At 40.8% G+C, this 25504-nt stretch overlaps 4 protein-coding genes across 5 annotated transcripts; 1 reads left to right on the top strand and 3 right to left on the bottom strand.

Annotated features, from left to right (window-relative positions):
* Window positions 1-6: 6 nt before the first annotated feature.
* On the top strand, window positions 7-14161 carry LOC135160570 (ATP-dependent helicase brm). 2 transcript variants are annotated; one of them, XM_064117249.1, is made up of 5 exons: window positions 7-196; window positions 357-669; window positions 7829-7937; window positions 8007-9245; window positions 9820-14161. In XM_064117249.1, exons 2-5 carry the CDS (start codon window positions 400-402, stop codon window positions 13644-13646), a joined length of 5445 nt encoding a protein of 1814 aa, XP_063973319.1. In that variant the 5' UTR covers window positions 7-196; window positions 357-399; the 3' UTR covers window positions 13647-14161. The 2 variants fall into 2 exon arrangements, with proteins under 2 accessions (XP_063973319.1, XP_063973320.1); XM_064117250.1 differs by having other exon boundaries at window positions 8-196; window positions 9889-14161.
* On the bottom strand, window positions 1199-2961 carry LOC135160606 (uncharacterized). Its single transcript, XM_064117325.1, has 6 exons — window positions 2819-2961; window positions 2530-2663; window positions 2049-2305; window positions 1834-1939; window positions 1566-1726; window positions 1199-1456 (listed from the first exon to the last, which is right to left on the bottom strand). The coding sequence occupies exons 1-6, from the start codon at window positions 2879-2881 to the stop codon at window positions 1338-1340; spliced, it is 840 nt and encodes a 279-aa protein (XP_063973395.1). The 5' UTR covers window positions 2882-2961; the 3' UTR covers window positions 1199-1337.
* On the bottom strand, window positions 3266-5107 carry LOC135160605 (inositol monophosphatase 2-like). The gene is made up of 6 exons (XM_064117324.1): window positions 4949-5107; window positions 4642-4775; window positions 4079-4335; window positions 3909-4017; window positions 3661-3812; window positions 3266-3580 (listed from the first exon to the last, which is right to left on the bottom strand). Exons 1-6 carry the CDS (start codon window positions 5018-5020, stop codon window positions 3453-3455), a joined length of 852 nt encoding a protein of 283 aa, XP_063973394.1. The 5' UTR covers window positions 5021-5107; the 3' UTR covers window positions 3266-3452.
* LOC135160602 (uncharacterized) lies at window positions 5292-6638 on the bottom strand. Its single transcript, XM_064117318.1, has 4 exons — window positions 6414-6638; window positions 6222-6355; window positions 5866-6128; window positions 5292-5784 (listed from the first exon to the last, which is right to left on the bottom strand). Exons 1-4 carry the CDS (start codon window positions 6567-6569, stop codon window positions 5396-5398), a joined length of 942 nt encoding a protein of 313 aa, XP_063973388.1. The 5' UTR covers window positions 6570-6638; the 3' UTR covers window positions 5292-5395.
* Window positions 14162-25504: the final 11343 nt, after the last annotated feature.

Raw genomic sequence — 25504 nt, 5'->3', positions numbered from 1 at the left:
TCGCTAGCTCCGTAAAGAAAGCCGCCACGAAAATTATGGAAAAATGGACGGTGGCGTGTGTTCAGTAATGTTCTGTTTCCCCGAATGATAAATAATTATAGGATAATCGATGATAAATTAAAATTGTGCAATCGTTCTATGGAAAAAAGAAATTAATTTTTATAAGTTCATCGGTACAAGTGCGACGTGACTAACGGTAAGTGAAACTGAAACTGCGGGTGATGATGGACGCTCCAATGGTGTCTAGCACTCGCTGAAAATCGTTATTTGTTGATTTATTATTGGGCTGATGGTGGGGATTCAGTGGTGTTGTTTTGATTGTTGAAATCGTGAGGATTATTTGGAAATTTTGACAGAGGTATACTGTGGAGGGATAAACTGGAGTCGGATCGGAGCAACATGGCGAGCCCTTCGCCACAGTCGTCGCCCATGCCTCCACCCCAAGCACCTAGTCCAATGGGTCCACCTCAGCAAGCACCATCACCTTCTAATCCCCAGGGGAGTCCTATGGGGCCACCACAGCATCATCCACACAGCCCGACCCAGGGTTATCCTGGGGGACCAGCGCCATCAGGACCGCCTATGACACAGCCGCCTCCACAGCAACCACCGCCGCAGGGGGCGAATTATCCACCGCATTCGCAGGGAATTCCAACTAATATGTCCCAGGTGGGTGTGTTATTTTTCGCAGATTTCTCATGTTTATGGAGAGAAATTAGTTTTCGTGGATGTAAACCAAAATTGACTGAGTGCAATTCAGGGTTTTTTTCGCTATTGAGGACATTCTTTGGGGGTTGAAACAGGAATTTGACTCTCCGAAAATTGAATCATTTGATTGGGAGATATTCGAAATTGAAAGACCTCAGATTTTTCACTATTTTTTGGAGGTTTTTTCAATTGTCAATAATTAATAATAGTAAGATTGGCTGAGTGAAATCCATTGATTTTTTTTTCATTTTGAAGATTTTTTGTTAAGAATTCAAACGACATTAATTCATACATATTGCATCATTAGTTCGGGAGGTAACAAATATTCTATTAGGACCATTTCACGTATCCTCACATTAGTCAATACTTTCTTGAGGAAAAGCTAATTATTTGGGTTTAGGACTAAATATATAGAAACTCATGCAATCAGCTCATGCTTTTCGAAGAAATATATTGTCGACAAAGACATTATTTATTACAAGATAAAGAAAAAATCCCAAACAGGAAAATTATTCTGATCCATTCTTCTCTACAAGAAAATACTAATTCCAATGTCTGGGATAAAATACCGTTACAAATATTTAATCGTCAAGTCGAATGATTTTCTCAATATAAAAAATTATAATTCGTCAATTCTCCTCGGCTTCTATTCTCTCATCCGCTTCATTGATAATCTTCCTCAGCTCCATTGCAATTTTCTCATTGCACGCTCCAATCGCTCGTGGATGCATTAAGTCCACGAGTTTCCCTGTCGATTATTTTTTCATAATATAAAAAAAAATGTCGTAACTATGTTCCTTACACTAGTGAGATATTATCCTGCATATTTATCTCGCCCATAAAACGAGTGTAATTACCGGTTACACGATCGACAACAAGTCCACCGGCTTCGGAAATAATCAAGGACGGTGCTGCAATATCCCAAGTGCAAATTCCAGGTCCCTCTATTTGATAGCCCTCGACCACCCCGAGAGCAATGTAGCAGAGGGTTATAGCAGCTGAGCCAAGGGTTCTCAAGCTACAATTAAGAAAGAAAACAATTGTTTTCAATTTTGTCAAACATTTTTCTCGTCTTCCACATATTTTTTAAAAATTCTCTTTTCAATTTTCAGTGTTCTAACTCACCCTTGAGTTTTTGCCGAAACCATCTTGATTCTCTCCAACATTCTACTTCGTAGGCTGTTGACTTTCAAGAAGCCTGTCTCCAAGCAAATCATAGCTTTCGAGATATCTAGATATTATGGAAAAAATTATTCAGAACGTCAACTTGAGACTTATTTTTAATTTTAACGATCAAGGGAGTTGTCGAACTTGTTCTCGTTCGTGTTTTGATGTCGTACCATTGACCCTAGAGGTCCTGATAGGTTTTCCATTCAGAAAGGCTCCTCTCCCTTTCCGCGCAGTGAAGAGCTGTTCTAGAATAGGATTGTATACTATTCCAATTCTCATTTCTTTGGAGATCGACAGGCCAATGACGATACAGGTGTGAGGGAAGCCGTGGATGAAGTTCATGGTACCGTCTATTGGGTCGATGATCCAGGTGGGGTCATCTGTCAACTGTGGAATGTCATTCCCAGTTGATTCTTCCCCGATGAATCTGTCAATGAATTCAGTGCTTAATCTTGATTCCCAATCCTATTTTTTTGAGGTTAACTGCAGAAGTACCTTAAGAGTACTTGAATAACCTCAAAGCCATAGAGAACAAATTTAAGACATAAAAATTACTGCTGTCCTCAGTACTAATTAAATTCAATCCATTGTGGAATAAATTATTCCACCAGTTAGGCATTAATAATACTTGAGACTATTAGTGCTAATTACTTGTGCGTGGGAAATTGTTGCTTTAATTTTCCAACGATTATGTCCTCTATTGCACGATCATATTCTGTCACCAGATCCCAGTCGCCCTGTTTTTCCTTCACTGTTTTATCAGCTACGATTGAACTCCTCATGACCTTCATCAAGGAATTAGCAGTGAAGTAAAAGCTTTATGACAATAATTTTGGAATCTCAAACAAATTTGTAAATGTTCAATGTTCCTTAACACGTTTAAAACCCTTTCATCTTCGAAATTTTCTTATGCAAATCAATTTGAGAATTTTTTAATTACCTGTGCGGCCTCAAGGGTCAGTCTCATCGCACTCTCGAAGAACAGATCCTCATCCCTGCCCATCCCCTCAGACAAATATCACCTCGTGCAAAAGCTTGACAGCAACAACTGAAGTCCAGCAATGAAAATCACAATCTTTTAACTCCTCGCTACACCTCCATTCTCCCGCGAAGGTTTCGATTTGAGCGGGGAGGGATTTTTTTTCCCAGCGAGGACATGCATATGCAAACATACACAACATGTGTTCACCCGTTGATTTGGGTACTTGTTATCGTTATCGTGAATTCCACCAATAAGCCTGAGAAAATTAAACATACCCAAGGCTTCGAAAAACTTCATTAAACTTCATCATTCTGCTGTAATTAATCGCTCTTTCATCACATGATTCCCTTCATTCGTTAGAAATAGTTCCATCAATTACAATTTAAATCACTCATTTGCATGTTAATTCTTTATTCGTTTTACACAAATCTGATAAACGAATGGCGTGGGATTTTTGAAATTATTGATCAGTCGCCATCGTATATGCATTTCAGATTATTCCACATTCTCTCGGGACACTTTCAGCATTTTTTTTCTGATTGTCATTCTACAGTAATACGTCATTACTACATTGTAAAAATCATGGGGTAATTTATGTTCGCTTCAACCGTTTTCTTTGTATCTTCAAGTCCGTATCAATTATTAGTTGAGAAACTTCCTGGGCAAGTTCAGAGGTACCCGAAGCTATTATCAAGGGCTTCAGCAGGTTAGGAGGTCCTCCTAGAATCACAATTTCGTGATTAGGTCAGTGGTGCCCATGACAATGGAGAATTGATCTTGATTTAGACAACAGCACTGACCTTTTGTGTCGATAACAGTACCTCCTGCCTCGGTTACTAATAAAAATCCCGCTGCCACGTCCCAGGGTTGCATGTAGTCCAGGTGGAAAATGTCTATTATTCCTCTAGCTACGTATGCCAATGCCAAAGCTGCCGATCCCACATTTCTGATTCTTTAGATAATGAGGAAGGTGTTCGTGATTAATTATATTCTATCATCAAGGTTGTAAAGTCGACGAGGATGTTGATAATGTTAAGAGTGATATTACCCTCTAGCTGAGGAACAAAGAACCTCCATTCTTCCTTTGGCGATGTCCAAGTGAGCCCTCGTTCGTCTCAGGACCCCAGGCTCGATGATCATTAGAGCTGTTGATAATTCTGGAACAAATTCCCTCATTCAATTCGTCTTATCCAATTTATTCTCCTTCAATCGTTCTACCTTTCACGTCAGATACTCTCAACTGCTTGCCATTCAAAAACGCCCCCTGACCCCTCTTTGCGGTGTACAACTCCTCATTACATGGATTATAGATTATCCCCACCTCCAGTGTTTTATTTATCGTTAAACCGATTGAGATGCAGCACTGGGGGAACGAGTGGACGAAGTTTACTGTACCATCTATCGGGTCGATGATCCATGTGGGGGCATTCGTCAGTACTTGTTGGTCATTCTCGGTGCTCTCCTCAGCGATGAATCTAGGAAGGTTAATTGAGAGGTGAAACGATTTAATTTGAGTCAGCTGGTGCTGGGGTTTTTGAGGAATATCTTCGAATCTTGGGGAGATAGAGGAACTTTTGTTATGACCTTTTTTGTGGGCCTTGGTCTGCTTCACAGAAGAGTTTATGTCAAAAATTTCGATATTTGTAGCAGATACAGAGATATTCATTGAAAGGAGACCGATTGATAAAATGAACATGAATCGTTGGGTCCTTGATGATGTGAATTAAATTTGTTCGGACTTGGACGATTAAACGGATAAGTTTGTAATAATTTCAACGTACTTGTGCTCTGGAAATTCAGACGAAAGTCCGGTAATCAAAATCTTTTCAATTTGCTGGTCGCTAGCAGTGACGATATCACCTTGATTGCCTTTTGCCATTACCTTCTTCTCTGATTCTATTGCTGTCTTCAATATCTACAGATCGATATAATTATTTTACACCTTTGTAGTATTATTGTGGGATTAATTACATGACTAATTAGTTCTGATACGTTCACCTGACGTCACACAACACGAGAAGCATTTCCGCATGACGCATTTTCTGTTTTATATATTTTTCTGAATGAAAAGTAGTTAATTTGACTGACCTTGCCAGCTTCGAGAGTTAATTTCTTAGCAATTTGGAAGTATATCTCGATTTCTTCTGATTTTTCCATCATTGAAATTGTGTTCTCATTGAGATGGCACAAATTCACCCACTACCCTAGTTGTTTGAACACAGATTCTTATCGGAATTCAAGATTATCAAATGATAAAGGAATAAAATACTGCTCTTAACTGGGAGAGATAATTATTCTTGACTCTAGAAGTCGTGCTACTGGTTTGAAATACTTACTGCAACTGCTCTCAGCAGTACATCCTATCACAATAATTAACGCTATTAATTAATCCCTGACCTTCTGTTTCATTTCATTTAAAAATCATAGCCAATTGTTTCACGATTCTTCTCCGAGGAGATCTAGTTTATTGACATGCACACATTATTTACAAAAGTTTTACAATTTTAATCATGTTTTAGTTCATCAATTACGTAGTCAAGTTGTCAATGTTGCTCTCTTGCGATGAGTCTTGGTATCAGCAAGATTCACGAGTTTGACGAGTTCAGGGGCAATTTTTTTATTTCCCACAGCCAGTAATCTCGGCTTCATGAGGTCAAAATCACCGCCAGATGTATCAATGACCTCTCCCCCAGCTTCGCGAATTATTAAAGCACCAGCTGCTACGTCCCAAGGCATCAGATTGTCACTGTGGTAAACCTCAGCTGCTCCCATTGCCACATAGCACAGGGTCAGTGCGGCAGAGCCCATGGTCCTTATTCCATGGGCAACTGTGACAAATGCCTCCAGTCGACCCAGAACGATGTCCCTGATGTCCTCGATCGTAGCGTACGATGCCTCGATACAGATCAGAGAGTGTTTCAATTCTTGAAAAATTGTAAAAGTCCAAACTGAGTATCAGAACTAGTCTGATTGTCAACTGGTACCATGTAATATGGTACTGTTACCTGATATACTGGAACTTTTTATGGATTTTCCATTGAGATAAGCTCCACATCCTCGTCTCGCTGTGAACATCTGCTCTAGAACTGGATTATAAACAATGCCAATGACAAGTTGTCGTTGCACTGTCAGTGCTATTGATATACAGGTGTGGGGAAATGCGTGAACAAAATTTGTTGTACCATCGATTGGATCGATTATCCACGTTGGGGCGTCTGTCAGGTCGGGGAGGTAACTGGAACTTGAGACCGTTTCTTCACCGATGAATCTGGTCAATTATTTCAATCATCACATTCCTATCTAATTTTTCATTTGTCACATAACATTGATACGATAAATACGAAAATCTTTATCTACTCACTTGTGACTTGGAAATTCTTTGGCAAGTCCATTGATCAGGATCTCCTCGACTTTCTTATCGTACTGAGTCACCAAATCCCAGTCACCAGCTTTGGTCTCTATATTTTTTCCACCCTGAATGGCGTTCCTGATCACCTGTACTCAGATTTGTTGTTAATTTCATCTGGATTTTGGTATTTGCATTGGCACTTACCTCTGCCGACTTCATTGTCAGATTCATCGCGAAATCAAAACAATGATTTAACTCCTGTTCGTTCGCCATTATCTTTGAATTTATATTGTCTGGTAAATAATAGGGCCCTTTTTGGATCCAGTCTGTCAAACGTCGGTTGTCAAAGTGACGTGACATTGCCAGAACTAGCACTACTTATGCGTTAAACCTGGGGCACTCCCCACCATCCCTTAAATACTGATGCACGCACACTATATAACTCTTTATAGACACACACAATGGTTATTTCCATTGGAAATTGCGAGTTCAGAAGTATTAGACACTTTGGTATCTGTCTTCATGGAATATTTCCCATTGCGTTGGGCTTTGGACCGTTTGAATGCTTCGTGATCTATCAATATTGTTCCTTTGTAGTTTAATATCATTGGGAATGTGGTGAAGACGTGAGAGAATCTCTGGATTTCATTTTATTACGTTCGGAGGCGAATTTTAAGTCAGACTATTTTTTTTTACCAGTTAGAGATATTATTATATTAGTATTAGAAATATTTTACGCGTCATTATTCTCACAATCGACAGGAAATACATTAGATACAGCAAATTGAAATTGTTTGTCATTGCGATGAAAATTTTTATTGCTCATAAAATTTTAATTTCTGGCGACTTGACAGAATGAAAAGAAACAATTATCTATTGAGAAACGTAGTGTCGCAGAGTTACATTAAAATATGAGGAATTAAATATATTCGCGCTTTCTCATAATTTTAATTATTAAAAAACGCTATAGACTCATCATTTTAGACCATAATTTTTCCACTTTTTCAGTTGGATTTTTTTTGTAATTACCGTAACTCAAAGGCAATCCAAAAACGCATAATACTAGGATAATGCGTAGGTTCATCAGCTGATAAAGAAAATGAATAATATACGGTGATCGTTAACAGGTACAATTGGTAGCACGTGTTGGTGTGTCATAATATCATTGCCTTTGTTTTCCAATTCCATGAACGTTCACGTCTCGAGTGCTGGGTGGTCACGTACATGGGGCATGGTCCCCTGCAAACCCGGATGTATCTGTTATTCATCCGGTGAAACATTTCTTGTCATTAGTTTTTTCGGAAATTTTGGCGATTGTTCGAAAGCCTCCAGGCCGAGGTAGGAAAAAAATTCTGAGAGCATAAAATGAAAAAAAAAACAATCGGAAAGATTATTTCCAAAGCCCTTGACAAACGAAACATAACTACGTACTATTTTCAACCGTAGACAATCGAGTAATAGCCCCAGTTGGAAAATTTTCATGCAATAGTTTAAAGAGGGCTCAATATAAATTTCACAATTGAACAATTGCTCTCAATACAGGGTGTCCCTAATAGCGGACTTGAATTTTGGCCGTCATTTTCAAGGATAAATGTTTGAGAAAACTTGCTTGTTTATAGTCAATCTCTTGTGGAGTGGGTCCAGGCTCGGGGCCAATGGGTCCAGGACAAATGGGCCCCGGAGGTGCTCTACCAATGGGTGGTGGACCCAATCAGATGGGACCAGGAGGTAAAAATGGTAGTAATAGTCTCCTGTCCCCATTTGTAATTATTCCAACGCAAAAATTTTCATGTTTAGGAAATCAAATGGGCCCAGGTCAAATGCAACAACAACAGGGGCCACAAAATGCCCCACCAATGCCGGGAGGAGTCCTGCACATGTCAGGGCCTCCGTCGAGTCATATGAACTCATCTATGCCAAGTCACATGCCCCCTGGGGGTCCTCAGAATAGCCATATACCGCCAGGTGGTCACATGTCAAATTCCTCGTCGACGGGGCACATGAATCCAGGGCACATGCCCCCAGGAGGTCCTCCCCCTCCACCTATGTCACAAGCGGGGCCTGGTGGTGGCCCCCACATGCCTCCAAATCAAATGTCAGGCCCGGGCCAGATGATGACAGGATCCGGATCGAGTCAGATGCCACCAAGTGCGAGTATGGGTCCTCAGATGGGCCAGAGGGGGCCGGGTCCCCACATTCAGAATGAAATGATGTCCAGCAGTCAAATGCCTCAGACAAATCCCAATATTCAGGGAGGTCCTCCTCCCTCCAGCGGTCACATTCCACCTAATCAGATGCCTGGGACTCAGATGATGCCCTCCAGTGGCAGTCAGATGGCACAGAGTCCTCAGGGCCCCATGAATCAGGCTCCTGGGCATATGCCGCCCAGTCAAATGATGCCGGTTTCTGAATCCAATCAGATGCCACCAGGTCCCCCACCAATGTCAGGCAATGGATCAAACCAAATGGGGGCTGGAATGGGTCAGATGCCCAATCAAATGCCGCCAGCCAATCAGAATCCTCCCATGCAGGGTGGAATGGGACACATGAGTGGTCCACCATCGTCGGGACATATGAACGCCAGTCATATGCCACCTGGAGGACCTCCTCCCATGAATCAAAGCAATCAAGGACACATGGCTGGTGGCCCACCTGGCAATGCTGCTGGGCACATGCCTCCAGGGACACCTAATACCCAGATTGGTCCCAACAGTGGTCCCTCACCGATGAGTCCGAATAATACGACCAGTCAAGGGGCACCTGGGCCAACTTCTGGACCTCCAATGCCTCCTAATTCGGGACAGGAGAATCTTAATGCTTTACAGAAGGCCATTGATTCCATGGAGGAGAAGGGGCTTCAGGAGGATCCTCGTTACTCGCAATTGTTGGCACTCAGGGCTAAACAAGGTAGTGGCATGGGGGAGAAACAAACATTCAGCTCACAGCAGTTGCAACAACTTCGGGTACAGATCATGGCGTATCGACTGCTTGCCAGGAATCAACCATTATCACAACAGCTGGCACTGGCTGTTCAAGGTAAATTATTATCTTGGCTTTCTCTTTTGTTTGCTTTGTTCGGGTGACTACTCTTCTTTTGTTTCCTTGGACTGTCAGTTAGATCATTGAGATTGCATTTTTATCTTTTTAATTGATTACTTGAGTTCGATACGAATCCAGTTCGATTATCGACTAGTTTTAAATAAATATTTAGGAACCTGGAGGAGATAGCATAATTTTCGTTATAATTTTTTTTATGGTGCCAATCAAGACCTGTTCTGAATATAAATGACATTCTACCAATATTTAATCATGTTTATGACTATAAGCAAAATAACTAAGTCTTCAGTAACTAAATACGCGTCCAAAGGGTCAAAAAATCGAAGGCCACTTCAAAGTCATGCTCATTAATTTAAAAAAATGGAAAAAGTCTTAGAATACGTTAACAGTATTTACTTATCAGGAATAATCAGTTCAAAGCTCTAGTATTTTTTCTAAGCTTCAGTATGGAATGACGTTGAGCTCGCATGTCTCTAGCATCCTTATAACGAATGAAGTACAAAAGTAGAGTAGAGTGATCCTGCCCCCTTAAAACCAATTCACCCTACAACAGGTGGAGCCCCTCCTCCCGGTATGGGTCAACGTCCAATGGACTCTTCTCAAGGTCCAGTTACTTCTTCAGGTCCTCAAATGCCGGGAAGTGGACCAACTGGCCAGCAGCGTCCACCAGTCCAGCCACCACAGGGTCCAGTACCGCAAGCACAACCCCAGCCGAATCAGCCGACTCAGCAGAGCCAACAGCAGCAGCAACAACAACAACAGCAACAGCAGCAGCAACAACAGCAGCAGCAACAGTCAGGGGCAAAGACAAATCGCGTGACAAGTGTCTCCAAGCCAGTAGGTCTTGATCCCCTGCTGATCCTTCAGGAACGTGAGAATCGAGTTGCTGCTAGAATAGCCCTGAGGATGGAGCAATTGAGCAATTTGCCGACAAATATGCCGGAGGATTTGCGTATTCAAGCACAGATAGAACTCCGAATGTTGAAGGTCTTGAATTTTCAACGTCAGTTAAGAACTGAAATTCTGGCGTGCACCAGGAAGGATACGACATTGGAGACAGCTGTGAACGTGAAAGCTTACAAACGGACGAAACGTCAGGGTCTCAGGGAGGCCCGTGCCACGGAGAAGCTTGAGAAACAGCAAAAACTCGAGGCAGAGAGGAAACGACGTCTCAAGCACCAGGAGTTCCTCAGCTCTGTTCTCCAACATGGCAAGGATTTCAAGGAATTCCATCGTAATAATGTTGCAAAACTATCGCGACTCAACAAGGCAGTTCTCAATTATCATGCGAATGCCGAGAGGGAGCAGAAGAAGGAGCAGGAGAGAATCGAGAAGGAACGTATGAGGCGACTGATGGCAGAAGATGAAGAGGGCTACAGAAAGCTCATTGATCAGAAAAAGGACAAACGTCTGGCGTTCCTATTGTCACAGACAGACGAGTACATCTGCAATCTTACTGAGATGGTCAAGCAGCACAAAATGGAGCAGAAGAAGAAACAGGTGGAGGAGCAGAAAAGAAAGAAGCAGAAGAAGAAGAAGCTCCAGGATGGAGAAACTGGGGAGGATGGCACCCAGGTGGATCATCGGGTGAATGTTGTCGAGGTGAATACTGGAAGGACACTCACTGGGGAGGAGGCACCGTTGATGAGCCAGCTGAATGCCTGGCTTGAGGCCCATCCTGGATGGGAGGCCGTTGAATCAGACAGCGAAGAGGATGATGAGGATGATGAGGAGAATGACGAGAGGTCGGAGAGCAAAGACAGGTCGAAGGAAGGCACTGATGCCGATGCACAACACACAATTGCCAAAGCCAAAGTCGAGGACGATGAGTACAAAACTGAGGAGCAGACTTACTACAGTATTGCCCATACTGTTCATGAAAGTGTCACTGAACAGGCATCGATAATGGTCAATGGTAATCTCAAGGAATATCAGATTAAGGGGCTCGAGTGGTTGGTATCACTGTTTAATAATAATCTCAATGGAATTCTGGCTGATGAGATGGGTCTTGGTAAGACCATTCAGACAATAGCACTTGTTACGTATCTCATGGAAAAAAAGAAGGTCAATGGACCATTCTTGATAATAGTACCTCTCTCGACTCTATCAAATTGGGTTCTTGAGTTTGAAAAGTGGGCGCCGAGTGTCGTTGTTGTTTCTTACAAAGGATCACCAGCTGGTAGACGAGCTATTCAGTCACAAATGCGGGCGACAAAATTCAATGTACTGTTAACTACGTACGAGTACGTAATCAAGGATAAAGGAGTGCTTGCCAAACTCCAGTGGAAGTACATGATTATTGATGAGGGACACAGAATGAAAAATCATCACTGCAAATTAACGCAAGTGTTGAATACACATTACCTCGCACCTCATCGTTTACTTCTCACTGGTACACCGCTTCAGAATAAACTGCCGGAGTTGTGGGCACTGTTGAACTTCTTACTTCCATCAATCTTCAAGTCTTGCAGTACCTTTGAACAGTGGTTCAATGCACCTTTCGCCACCACTGGGGAGAAAGTAGAGCTGAATGAGGAGGAGACCATTCTCATCATTCGTCGTTTACACAAAGTATTGCGACCTTTCTTGCTGAGACGTTTGAAGAAGGAAGTCGAGTCACAACTGCCGGACAAGGTTGAGTACATCATCAAGTGTGATATGTCGGGCTTGCAGAAGGTGCTTTATAAGCACATGCAGAGCAAGGGAGTTCTACTCACCGATGGATCGGAGAAGGGAAAACAGGGCAAGGGTGGAGCTAAAGCTCTTATGAACACAATTGTACAGCTGAGAAAGCTGTGCAATCATCCCTTCATGTTTCAAGCTATTGAAGAGAAGTATTGTGAGCATATTGGAGTCCAGGGTTCTGGAATTGTTACGGGGCCTGATTTGTACAGAGCATCAGGGAAGTTCGAGCTTCTTGACAGAATTCTACCAAAATTGAAGGCAACTAATCACAGAGTTCTGCTCTTCTGTCAGATGACACAGCTAATGACCATCATGGAGGACTATCTCAGCTGGAGGGGCTTCAAGTACCTCAGGTTGGATGGTACGACTAAAGCTGAAGACAGGGGTGATCTCCTCAAGAAGTTCAATGATCCAGGGTCTGATTATTTTCTCTTCCTGTTATCAACGAGAGCTGGTGGTCTTGGGTTGAATCTCCAAGCTGCTGATACTGTTGTTATCTTCGATTCTGATTGGAATCCTCATCAGGATCTTCAAGCACAGGACAGAGCGCACAGAATTGGACAGAAGAATGAAGTCAGGGTGCTGAGACTTATGACTGTCAACTCTGTTGAGGAAAGGATACTTGCAGCTGCTAGGTACAAATTGAACATGGATGAGAAGGTCATTCAGGCTGGTATGTTCGATCAAAAGTCGACGGGATCAGAGAGACAGCAATTCCTTCAAAGTATTCTCCATCAGGACGATGCTGATGACGAGGAGGAGAGCGAAGTCCCAGACGATGACGTTGTTAATCGTATGATTGCGAGGAGTGAAGGTGAGTTTGAAAAGTTCCAGAAGCTCGATCTGGAGAGGAGAAGAGAGGAAGCTAAGCTGGGCTCCGATAGGAAGCCCAGATTACTCGAGGAGACTGAATTACCTGACTGGCTCGTCAAAGACGATGACGAGGTGGAGAGGTGGACGTATGAGGAGGACGAGGATGCCTTCTTGGGAAGAGGCTCTAGGCAGAGGAAGGAGGTCGATTACACTGATAGTCTTACTGAGAAGGAGTGGCTGAAGGCCATCGACGACGATGGAATCGAGTACGAGGAAGAGGAGGAGGACGACAAGAGGAAGAAGAAAACGAGGAAACGTAAGAAGAAGGGCGAGGAGGACGATGAGCCATCCTCGAAGAAGAGGAGAGGTGGCACTGCTGACGCCAAGATGAGGAAAGCTATGAAGAAGCTTCTCAAAATAGTGGTTAATTATACGGAAACTGCTGATGGAAGGACTCTCAGTCAACCTTTTATGAAGCTGCCATCTAGAAGGGAATTGCCTGATTATTACGATGTCATCAAGAAACCACTGACCATTAATAAGCTCATGCAAAAGGTTGAAGAGGGAAAGTACTCGGAGATGGATGAGCTGGAGAAGGATTTCCTGCAGCTTTGCAAAAACGCTCAGATCTATAATGAAGAGAATTCACTGATTTATGAGGACAGCATGGTTCTTCAGAATGTCTTTATTGAGGCCAGGCAGAGGCTCGAGAAGGACGGCAATATATCGGATGATGATGGTGAGGATGGGGGATCTGATGCTGACAGTGTCAGAATGAAGATCAAGATGAAGGGGAGGAAGAGCGAGGGACGAACCGGTGGCAGGAGAAAACGAGTCACTAAGAAGTATATCTCGGAATCAGACGATGCTGATGACAACTAATCAATCTTTTTATTTTACCGATTTTTTTTTTGTTTTTTTATGATTTGTAGTACGCGATATCACGAGGGAATGAGGGAGACCATGGGATAATCTGCGAATTAATTTTTGTTTGGTCCAGTGTACAGTATCAATAACTTGGAATTATGAATGCATTAGGGTTTCCTCATCAGTTTAATTTTTTTTTCCACTGTTCACTTGATGTAGTTTTTAGGTCTTGATCATTTCGCTTATGATACCGGAATTGAGTAGGAGTTTTATTTAATTAAGCATTGGCAAAAATTTTGGTCCAGATAATTTTTATTCCGAGAGTTATAGTGAAATTCAATCAATTCAAGTGGTAAATATTTTTTCAGTCCCGACACAATTGATTTATGATGGACTCAATATACGTTTTCTAATTTAGTCAATGTATTGTAGTTTATGCTATTATATTCTACGTATAAGGAAATAAATTTGATGAATATAAAAGGTGACTACTTATGAAGAAATATACTGATAAAAATAACTTCACTGAAGCTCATGGTCATTTGTTTTGTTTTTTTGTTTCATCCTTTTGTAGCAGCAGGTCGATTAAAAATTCCGATTAGATGAACTTCACAAATTGAATTTCACACATCACAATATAATTTTCCCAAGTCGATGAATTTTTAGTGCATTAATAATTCTACATAATACCAGACAATTTCTCGTGAAACTTCGATAGCTTTATTGATCTTTTCTGGCTTTCTACATCTCAAATATTTTTTAGATTTTTCGTTAATTTTTTTCAGTATGTAAAATCAATTAAAAATTTGCATCAGCTAAAGCCCTGAATTTTGTCATCATTCGCGGGAGAATTCAACAATCCCTGGCATCAATTGGATAGACTAACGATTGACGGGAGTATCAGATCGTCAAGCTTCATGGAACACTAACGAGCGTTTGCATTTATCACGACTTTACAAACAATCCTGGGTTACTCGCCAATCGCAATCGTGAATTAATCCCTGGGTGTTTGAAAGCACACTGAATATTTGATGCCTGACATTTGCGTTTTTTTTAGGGACTATTGAATTTATCTGAATAACATTTTCACAGTGGAATCCCGAAAATGGCGCAAAATACCAGTGAATTCTGGGATTTTAGTTGGGAAATTTGGATATTCTCGGTGATTATCTGACCTATGAAAACGTGAAAATATATCTCACCCATGAATCATGAATTTTCCGACCCCCAGGATGCGTGCGAGCTCGTCCGAAAAGATTAACCGACCTGAAAGTCCCGTCATTACAGTTGAAGTAAGATAGGAAATAATTCATTCGCGTCGTAATAATTTTTCCCTTCACTCGTGATTTTTCATTACCCATACGATAAAATGGGGGAGGAGTTACATTCAATGAGAATTCCGCAGTGTCTTTGACAAACTGAATTGACTCGGGAATCTTTGATGAGATACGATAGTGATTGTCAAAGTGACAATGAGAGATTTCAAGAAATTCTCAACCGGTTGAATACATTCATGGGAATTCGATGCTGATGACGCTATTATTTACATGGAGCCCTTCAGCGTGAGAAGAATGGAAACTGATTTAACTGAGATGAGTCTCGGCCCTTTTAAAGTTTAATCAACTCCCTGTTTGTACAAGTGATCGCGATGTCTTCAAGGTTGAAAATAAAAAGAATTTTTGCATCTGATTCAAAGAAAGGACATGAGTATCGATCCCTTAGATTTCAATTAAAAATTAAATGTTATTATTGAGGGTGAAAACAACTGGAAGTCTCTCAATATCGTGACGAGTATTAACTTTTTTATTTAATACAATTTGTTTTTCGTCGGAAAAAAAAATTACACAATAAATTAATAATTTTTATTGAATATTCCTCTCCGGGTACAGGGGGAATCCCCTAAATACCAAATAAAAGTCTCATTATTATCTTCCTCAACCCTCCAATTTTCGTGGTGGGTATGTCCAGACAAAGAGTGACGAGTGTCGAGTCCGTCAGTCGGCTGATGGCAATTTCACTCCTGTTTTGAATTTAGATAGAATTTAGGCAAGCTGTTACAGGTTATACTTCACCCCTTTCTCACCCTCCAACCCCACCAAACAGACTTCTCCATCCATGTATGCATTCACGTTCATGTTATATGAAACGTGTACGTATGTACCCTCGGGGGAACATAACGCTTACATACACGTATATATGTATTTAGCACCGGGATGTGCAAGCCTGGAACTCGGGACCATTTGCCAGGACGTTGAGCCGTTACGCGTTATAACGAGTCTGTGGAGGTGTTGTATGTTAATATTACAGTTGGGAAGCCGACAATTTTTACATTTTCCGTACGACAATTGAAAAAATTGTTAGTTTTAAATTGTTGGAATAGTTTGACTGATATCGGGAGAAGGGGAAATCCCCCTGGAAGAGGTGATGGGCCCTTTGTGAGGCCCTCTTCCATAAAAATCAGTCACCCCCAGAGCATGCGATGGAACGAGCAGGGGCTGATTCGCAAACAATAACTTCTCTTACAAAATATTAAAAAATATGAGGGAGGTCTAGAAATATGGCGGCCGAAGCAATTGCTCACCTCAGCTTTTCAAACATGTTTTTAAATAATTTATTCCGTTCTAATTATATCCAACTTTTTTCCAGTCCATCCTCTCGGTGGAACCAATTCAAAACACTAATTTCTTCGTGTTTTTTTTTTTATTCCTTCACCTCTCTGAAGACGGTTCAATCAATTGAACAACTCTGAACACCTCCAATATAATGTTAACAACCGTTGAACGGAAACACTAAATGCTTTCTCTGGCGTCGTATATAAGGCTTACACCTACTTCCCTCTTCCTTACCTCCTGCAAATGGTTATTACCCGTGATTTACTCGTAGGCTCAAGGGGGCACGTGATCCTACCATCCTACCAGGAAGCTCCTTACTCGCAAAATTTTCTTGTTTGAGAAATCGTCGGTTGTCCCTCTCGAATTCATAATTCGCACAGCTCATATTCATCGTTTACGCCGTAGGGTGACATTGAAGCTTTGTCTGTGAGTTTGCAAGCTTACAGTGAAAAATTTTTATCAGACGGCGGGGAAAACCGTGTGGCGGGGGGGGGGGAGGGAGGAAGGGCGAAGAGGAGGAGGTAGAAGAGGGATAGCTTAACCAGCGCGACAATAGAGCAGAACGAAATTCCATGCCGTTTGCATTCCGGATATAGTCACCGGATGTGGGAGAGGGAGGAATGGGGATTACGAGGCAGGAACAGGAGGACTCGCGGCCAGCGCGGCGACGCAACACTTTATCCATTAATGAAGTGCCTCATCAATCTGCCCTATCTCGATCCCTGTGCCACCCCCTCTCGGCCCCTCTCCCACCCCCTTTCCCACTTTTCCACTCTCCAACGGCTGTAATGCCACAAAGCTCCACTAAAGCGATACTATTTCACCGAGTTCAAGCCTTCAACTCTTCCGGCAACTTTTGTCTGTTGGCAAAGTGAAATGCATTCGAAATAAATGTGTGTGCGGGTATCAGGGGAAAAAATTAATGATGAGTCTGCGCGTTTCTAACAATTAATTGGTATTTCTTCGAATCGTTGTCGATTGAACGCGATCGGCTGACTCTACAAAGTCCTCGAGGTTCGCTAATTGAATTATAATAGCTCAATTATTGCAATATCATTGTTCATGTTGGGAGAGCTTTATGCAACAAACTGACGGTTATTTGATGTGAATGAATATTTTTTTTTCAACTTTGAAAACTCGAGGCGGGCGACAACTTGCGCGCCGCCATTTTGAAGGTCTTTTGAGGTCCGGACTGGGGCAGACTCGGGAATATGGCAGTCAGAGCTGTTGTCTACTTGAGCTTTTTTTCCTAGGGGGTTCTAGTTTATTTTTGAAGCTTAGAAAAGGTATTGTTTATTTGTTGAGGCTCTTGGAAATAAAGGAATGTAGGAATTTATCCAGAATCCTTTGAAGTTAGCTCGTGCATAGATCCACCTGGAGTTTTCATAGCAATTCTAGAGTCCGTCTGACAGTCGAACTGGAAGGGACAATATCTAAATTCGTGGATAATTTCCGAGCGACTGGAGCTGTTATTGTCACGCTTGGTCGATACCCGACGAATCCACTGCATTCGGATAACACTGAATACAACCGCGATAAGTGTGCAAGCGAGTTCACTGTCCTCACTGGGTAAGTCAATGAAAGGTGACAGTCCAATATCTTGAGGTCTTGCTGGTTGTCCCATTGAGTTGGGAATTCACCACTGTTTATCGTCATCCCTTCACTGGTCGAGTTAAAAAAAAAAATGTTTCATTTTTATGTTTTCGGTGAATGTGCTGGCGCTCAATTCGATCCAGAAGGACGTCGATCATTCTCACACGAAAATCCGTTGCATTCTCTCACCTTGCGAGGTGGTAGTCATCCCCTTGAGGAAATTACGTGTCAGGGAAGTGTCAAAAGAGTCAGCAGTTGCAGCTAAGGAGGGGAAAAAATTGATTCATTAAAAGAGCGCCTTCTATTCGTATGTCTGCAGAATTCTCTTCTTGGATTAATAATTTTGACAGTTCTAAATTAATTATTGAAACTGGAGATAGGACAACAAACAAAAAAATAACTGAGGACGAGATGTCTATAGAACGAAGAAAATTGAGGGATTTTTTCCAACGAATAATGATTATTAAGAATGCTCCGGGATTTTTCAACTTGCGAAAATGTTTATGGAATCGCAGTCAATGTTTCAAAGATAAAGATGAAAAAACTAGATAATGGGAAAGGTCATATTGCACTTGTCCATTATAAAATGCCTGGTGTGGCAGCTTAATTACCATCCACGACCGAGTGTGAAATTGTCAATTAGTCGAGGTATCCTTTGGCCAGTGCTAGGACAGCACCACCAGGTGGTAAAATCCAATTAGCAATCATCCAGGGTTTCTTGAATAAAACACCTCCAGATTTTTAATAAAATGAGGCTCAACCATTTCTCTTCAACGAAAATCGATTTCTCTGCCCATCGTTCGATTATGTAAATATAATAAATGGCAGACAGTGAGGCCAACCATTAACGGTATCAGAATAACAAAAATATCCCAGTATTTTAATGTAGTTTAGTTTTCGAGTGGTGATGAGAATTATCTCCAATTACAGACGACTAATTCTTCGGAATTCAAATCTTTCTCATTAACCAGTATATAAGGGTGGAACAAGGACCGGCTTTTCTTCAGACATCCATCATTGGTATTATACACGAGACGGTAGTTACGCTGTGGCTCCAGCAGCTTATGACATTCCCCGATGATTCCACCGAGTGCGAGATGAATATCTGATGAGCTCCTATTACACTGATTCTCATTTTCATCCCCATCTATTTGTCTCGACTTTTATATTCAGAAAAGACGAATTAATCAGCTGAACGGCGTCGATTTTCTAAATTAAAATCATTAATATATTTGTCGATAGTTAACTAAGTAACGTATCTACTGTAAATAATTATTATTAAATTCCCTATCATAGTTAAATGGAGCATTACGTGGGAATTAAAATCGGACGTTATGATCTCATGGCCAAATATGGATTTAAAAAATCCAAAGACGGTTTAAATATTTGTTAACTTCCTAGAAATGCGATGGAGCGAAGTGAGAACAATTTCATTGCAATAAATAATGTCTTTTTAATCTCCAGAAATTTTTGAAGTCGCAAAGTGAGGCTGTGTGATGATCTTTTTTAATAAAAGTTTTTCTCCACAGAGAAATAGGTAAAGTAAAAAAATGATATGACGAATAAAATGAAAAAAAAAGTTGTTGCACTTTTTTTGTTCTTGATGTTTGCGTTTTATTGGCTTCTCGACGGGTTTCTCCTCCGGTAGATTTTTATATGGATTATTGAAGGCTGAAATTGAGTGGGAAAAACGTGTTTAGTTCATTTGGCCCGAAGCATAGTTTACGCTCCCAGTGGCTCAACTTTTCTCTCAGCTTCATACTACAAGTTACCCAAAAGGGTCTAGTTTTCCTCCCATGGGAGAGATGTGTACGTCCGCTGACTCTTTTTTTCCATTCAATTTATCGTGTTAGGAAGTTTTAATTGTCCATTAGTGACCGGGTAATTATCTACGGGGGACAGCACTCGCTTTTTCATATTGATGAAAATAAATTGGAGGAAAACAAAAATTGATGGTAATGGGAATGGCTGAGGGGGAAATTAATAAATAAATTCAATAAGTAGTGGTGGCGGTTTGAGAGTGAAAACAATAAATCACGAATGAGATTCGTGTCACATCAGGAATAAAATCCATTGGAAATGCTTGCCGCTAGCCGCACTTCTGTGATAGAGCAAGTTTATATTACGAAAGTTTTTATGCCCTCCACTTGCTGGACCAGAAACTGTTATCAGTCGTTATTCCATCCTCACCCACGGCCTCGGACATCGTGATATATATCTTGACCATCTGGTGCTGTTTCAATGGAGAAAAAAAATAATCAGAGCTCGAGATTTACCTCGTGTCTGATCATGCACGGAAATCAAGGAAATGTAAATGACATTTTTTGTCGGAATGTTTTCCTTTCAATTTTCCACTGATTTTTTTAATAGAGAAAATTTGTTGTTACACACAGCAGAGGGAGGTGGTACGTTCTATATTTTTTTAAAGATCGAGTAATACGAGAGAAAAAAAATTGCCGTTTGTGGACAACGATGTAAATACCTTTCGTATTTTCCCCAAAATTTTCGTGTGAAAGTTTTCTCATTAGTGACGACTAGTGGAGATGGGATGGTGTGAGGGGTTTGCTATACGTGGTTCGGACAATTTCGTAGCACTCACGGGAGCGATAATGAAAATACGATGGAGGCATTTTACGGGAATTATAATCCGTGTAATTGGCCGTTAAACTACACTCTTCTCACCGATTTTATCGCCTTCTATCTCGCATTCGAGAAAACAAATTGAGAGATATTTGTCTTCTGGTATCACTTACAAAATTGGAGACGCGTTTTCCAGTTGAAAATTTGATTGGGAGCGAGGGGAAAAGTGAATTCGAATTTTAACATTGCGAATTCCCATTGTTGTTAATTTTCAAAATGTTTGGGAGGTTTTTTTTTCCGAAAAGTGTGTTATTCGTTGATGGTTGACGGTAACAGAAAATATGAAAATTTTTCACCTGAAAATTCGAAAATAATTTTCTATCGGAACTCACCTCCCATGAAGTTCATTCATGTTCAGCAATTGTTTTTCGCAGACTCCTATCGCGAATTAGCACGAACGATTCGTTACTCATGCTCCAATTGGCCATTGCTAATTGGCCAAGTTCATTGTACTGGAAGTATGTGCATGTGAAGAGGGAATTAGGAGTGATAAAAAAAAATGAGAAATAAAATGCCTGAATGGCTGTGAAAAATTGAAGAAAATCCTCATTACCGAATGAATAATCATCGGAAAAATGTGAAAAAAATAATGAAACATGTTCCCGCTTGGGCATTAGTGTACAATCATTCCCCTCACTGCATTTGTGAGTGGAAAAGGAATATGAGGGTATCTGGGTGTTCGCCAACGCCGATTGACTACACCTACTCTATTCACCCTCATCACTCAAGTACTTCAGAGTATTTCTCCTTCCCCCGGCCTTTTTTTTATTTCTTCCACTCTTTACCTCGCATTGTTTCTCGATCCCTTTAATTTGCGTAAGTGGAGTTAGTGCCGCGGAGGATGTGGGTGTTATAGTATCGGTGCAGTCTCCCGACAGGGCGGGAAACTTTGGCTCATTACTTAAGTAGCGAGAAAGCGCAAGCAATTTACGAGTGTCAGGTATAAAACCGGGGGGTGAGGGTGTGTAATTCCGGCGATTTTCCGTGGATTACATTTTATCGTGTCTCAGAGAGCTATTGTACCTCTCGAAAGAGTTATATTCGCGAGGGGACAAACCCATGTTTAGGGTAAACAGAGATGTTTTTCATTCAATGGTTTTTTATTTATTTGTTTCATTTTTCTGGGGCTTTTTGCAATAAATTATGACTGCTTACCGGATGCGTAAAAAGTCTGAAAAAAATTGACAGAGCGCATGTTTGTATGTACAACCAGAGAAAAAATCGGCGATTCGATCGGTGATGGGGGTGGATATGGAATTGCCCAGATTGAGACGAAGAATTATTTTTTCCAAATATCCATTCACTTCAGAAAAGTATTTATTTTTTCAATCCTTCATTCCCGAAATCAAGTAATTCCCTGACAATTATCATTACGTTTGAATTGCGTCACTTATATTGTCCTAAAAGATGTCATGTTAATTATAACGTTGAGTGAACTCCTGCAATAATTATGAGCATTAAATAACTCATCGAAATTCTTTCCTCAGGAGAATCAAAACTTTAGAAAAACGAAATAATTATTAATGGGGTTTCATTCAAGGTCACGCACAAGATACTCATCCTCTAGAGTAATATGATTATCATAATTTAAAGGAAAGTCGATACCCATTATTGGGAGTAATTACACCGAAGAAATACAATTAAATGAATATTTGGCGAAAATAATATTTTTTCTTCGTGCATGTAAATGAAAAATGGGACAAGCGACTTATTCAGGTTCTCCATGATGATTCAGACCTGTGGAAAATCCAGTTAGCCGTCCACTGAGGGACGCAACATTATTCCGCAGTCCAATGTTAAGGTGCATAAATGGGGAGAGCGGAAGGCACGAGGCCAGCAATTTCAACGGCCGTTTGGCTTGGACCGATATACAAACGGCTATTATTCCGTCGCGTGACGTCCAACACTCTCTACACTGCACGGTATAATGACAATTCGGTTCACGTGGCCGCGCCAAAGCAATGCACAACTTCCTATGTGCGGCCAGACGTTCCACCGGGCCACGATACACCTCCGCCGTTTTGCAATGAGCCCCGATGAAGGAGTGAGAATCGATCCGCAGCTTAAATTCCTCTGGTGAAACTCTCGTGTGGACCGAACGAGGAGGCATGAGTGCAGAATTTTGCAACTGGATGCATAAAGAAATTTAATATAAAAATGATTTTGTGAGGAGTAATTTCTAATCGAGATAAAAAATTCATTGAACTCTATTTTTCTGAATTTGAATTAATTTTTAATTGATTTTTATTTTAGTATAGAAATATTATTACAAAATTCCAACAATAAATTACATAGACAATATAATAGCGTAAAGATGATAATTATAGTAAAATTAATTAATTGATAAAATTGGTAATATCGTTGGATAATTATTATCGACAAATTGAATTTTTCAAGAGGTTTATTATTAAATTATTCTATACGTTGGCTGTTCGGTGAAATTTTTAACCAAAGGTTGAAAACATCATCCGAAAATTGTCGCATATTTATGCTTAACAATTACTTTATTATGAATAATACACTGTTTCATTAAAATTCATTTCGAATAAATTGATGATGAATTTCGCTCGCATCCATTCACTCTCTGAAATAATAAATTCAGAAATTAATTGAACAGCCGGGAAAAAAGTTTGCGAATGAAAATTAAAAGCTAAGCGTTCAACTGTTGAAAACAGTCTTGCCAGGGAGAAGGGGGAGAATTAATTTGGTTAAGGGGATGGTGAATCCAACGCGAGTTTCTCACGGTGAAACAAGGGCTTGTGTATGTATAAAGGAACCTTTCGAGGTGCTTTCACACCAAAAGGGACTATGGTAACGCGTCATTACCCACTGCTAGGTTTAACGAACTGTAATATCGACCATGACCTCAGTTTGCACTTTGATTTCTATATTGGAAAAGTTGAGCATCTCACAGACTCAACGAGAGTTCGATGAGGCTTTCAACAATATTTATCACGTCTGTTATTTTTAATTGCATCAAGTAATCAACTCGTCAATTGACGGATGCGAAATTTCTTTGATGCAATGAACGAATCCATTAACTGGACTTCCACTGGCATTTTCACAAATAGTGGACTAACTAGTTTTTTTTCGAATTTTAGAAATGACAAAAAAATTGAATTTCATCGGTTTTTCGTTGCAAGGGTCAATCTATCAACGCGCCCATCGCCCGAAGCACTGACCCTTCAGCCAGGGAATGTTGCATTCGGAGACGAATTTTTTAGAATTTGAAAATGCGGGAAATATTCGGTTTGACAATGACGTTAACTCTCATAATACTCATAATACCACGAGACCTTTCAAGTCATTGGATATTTCCCGAAAGTTTCATTGAAAAAAAAATGATCTCGTCAAATTAACACGCGCCCAGAGCGAGTGAGATAAGCGATTAAGGCGAAAATAATATTTATCGCAAATATTCCACGCCATTAGGTCAAGAGAGAAAACCAATAAAAATATTTATTCCTCGATAATATTTACCTAGAGCATTCCCTCGGGATTAAGTGCCCCTGTGATCATGATGAATGTGTCTACCACAAGGATTGCAGACACTAGCCAGTACCAAAGTTCCTCCAATAATTAATCCAATCATCACTGCAACTAACGACCAATTGCTTGGACTCCTGCCTGACGACGTGATTCTCCTGACACCAGATAAATCAGACAGCTCCCACTCAGTCAGGCCCAGTCTTCGTGCCTTAGTGATGATGCACCGCAGGCGTTTCGACGCTTTATCGCAAGACATCTCTCAATATATCTCGCGATTATCAATCGTTATGTATCTCTCATGCACTATCTGTCTATCATCTCTCACAGAAAAAATCACAAGTTGTCAGCATCACCAATCCACTCTCGATCTTTTCATTCCTCTCGTCGCAGAACTGAAATGAAAGAAGTGAGGGCGAAGGGGCAGAGTTGCTCCATCAGTTTGAAAATGTATTTACATGAATTTGAAGAAGTTTCTTCAGGGAGTTTCTTATATTTCTAGAGGAACGTTCCGGGGAAATTGTCGAACGTGACACCAAGAAATGAGTGCAATCACTACGACTTTCTTATAAATTATTCAGGACAGAGGAAAAGCTGATAAATTCAGAGGGAATTATTTTTCTTAATAATTAAATTATGCAAACACTTGAAACGGTGAAATTAATAGGGAGTCGATGGTTAAAGGGATAAACAAAGGCCTAACAATTGATCGCTAAAAAATATTTACCCAATTTTTTGGTAATTTCCAATTTTACTTTTGCACTTGATCGAAAAACAATTTTTTCCTCGGTATTTATGAATGAGCGGCAGCGGAATGGCTGGACCACGTGGATGACCGGCTGGAGAGTCGGGGTGCAGTCGGCATTCTCTCTCTGAGGACGCAACGCTCACTGGGCAAGTTGTGGCTCAATGCACAAGGTTTTATGGTGTCGCGCCGACGCGCCGACGCTCCTCACACCCAACACCCCCCCACGTCTCACCGTGAGAATAAAAAAATGGGCTTCCTCATACATACTACACTTCCCATTTGCTTCCATTCCGCTGTATGCCCTCATTTTTTATTTGTCTCTTTTCAAATAAACGTGAGCACATGAAACCCAATGTTTTTCCGACACTTTTCTTCATCTCAGGGATGTGAGGATAACGCGGCCTCGGGTCATCTTCCTGGCCGACCAACTGATGATGACGATTGTTTATCACGAGACAAATGTCATGTTTCGGGTCCTCAAGAGATTGATCAATTATTCATTGTGAATTATTCTATTCATTTCCACAATTTTTTTTCTCTTTTCGCGTCAGCGATTTTAGAAACTGTTTTCCGTACAAAATAATTTATTCACATACTAATTAAGCATTTAAGGTATTCCTGTGAGTGCATCTCTCGATTTCAATTTTTCTAATCAAATAGTTTCTCACTTTGTCTTCCTGGTGGGCCAATAGATCATCAAGGATTTATCACTTTTTTAGACTGAAATTTTTTTCAGTCCAAATATGTTATTTCCCTGGAATTAAGAACTTGATGCTTTAGTCCTCCTGGTGCAT

Source organism: Diachasmimorpha longicaudata, chromosome 3 (genome assembly GCF_034640455.1).
Source record: "Diachasmimorpha longicaudata isolate KC_UGA_2023 chromosome 3, iyDiaLong2, whole genome shotgun sequence".
In the NCBI taxonomy this organism is placed as follows: Eukaryota; Metazoa; Arthropoda; class Insecta; order Hymenoptera; family Braconidae; genus Diachasmimorpha; species Diachasmimorpha longicaudata.
This window is presented reverse-complemented; position numbering and strand designations above follow the sequence as displayed.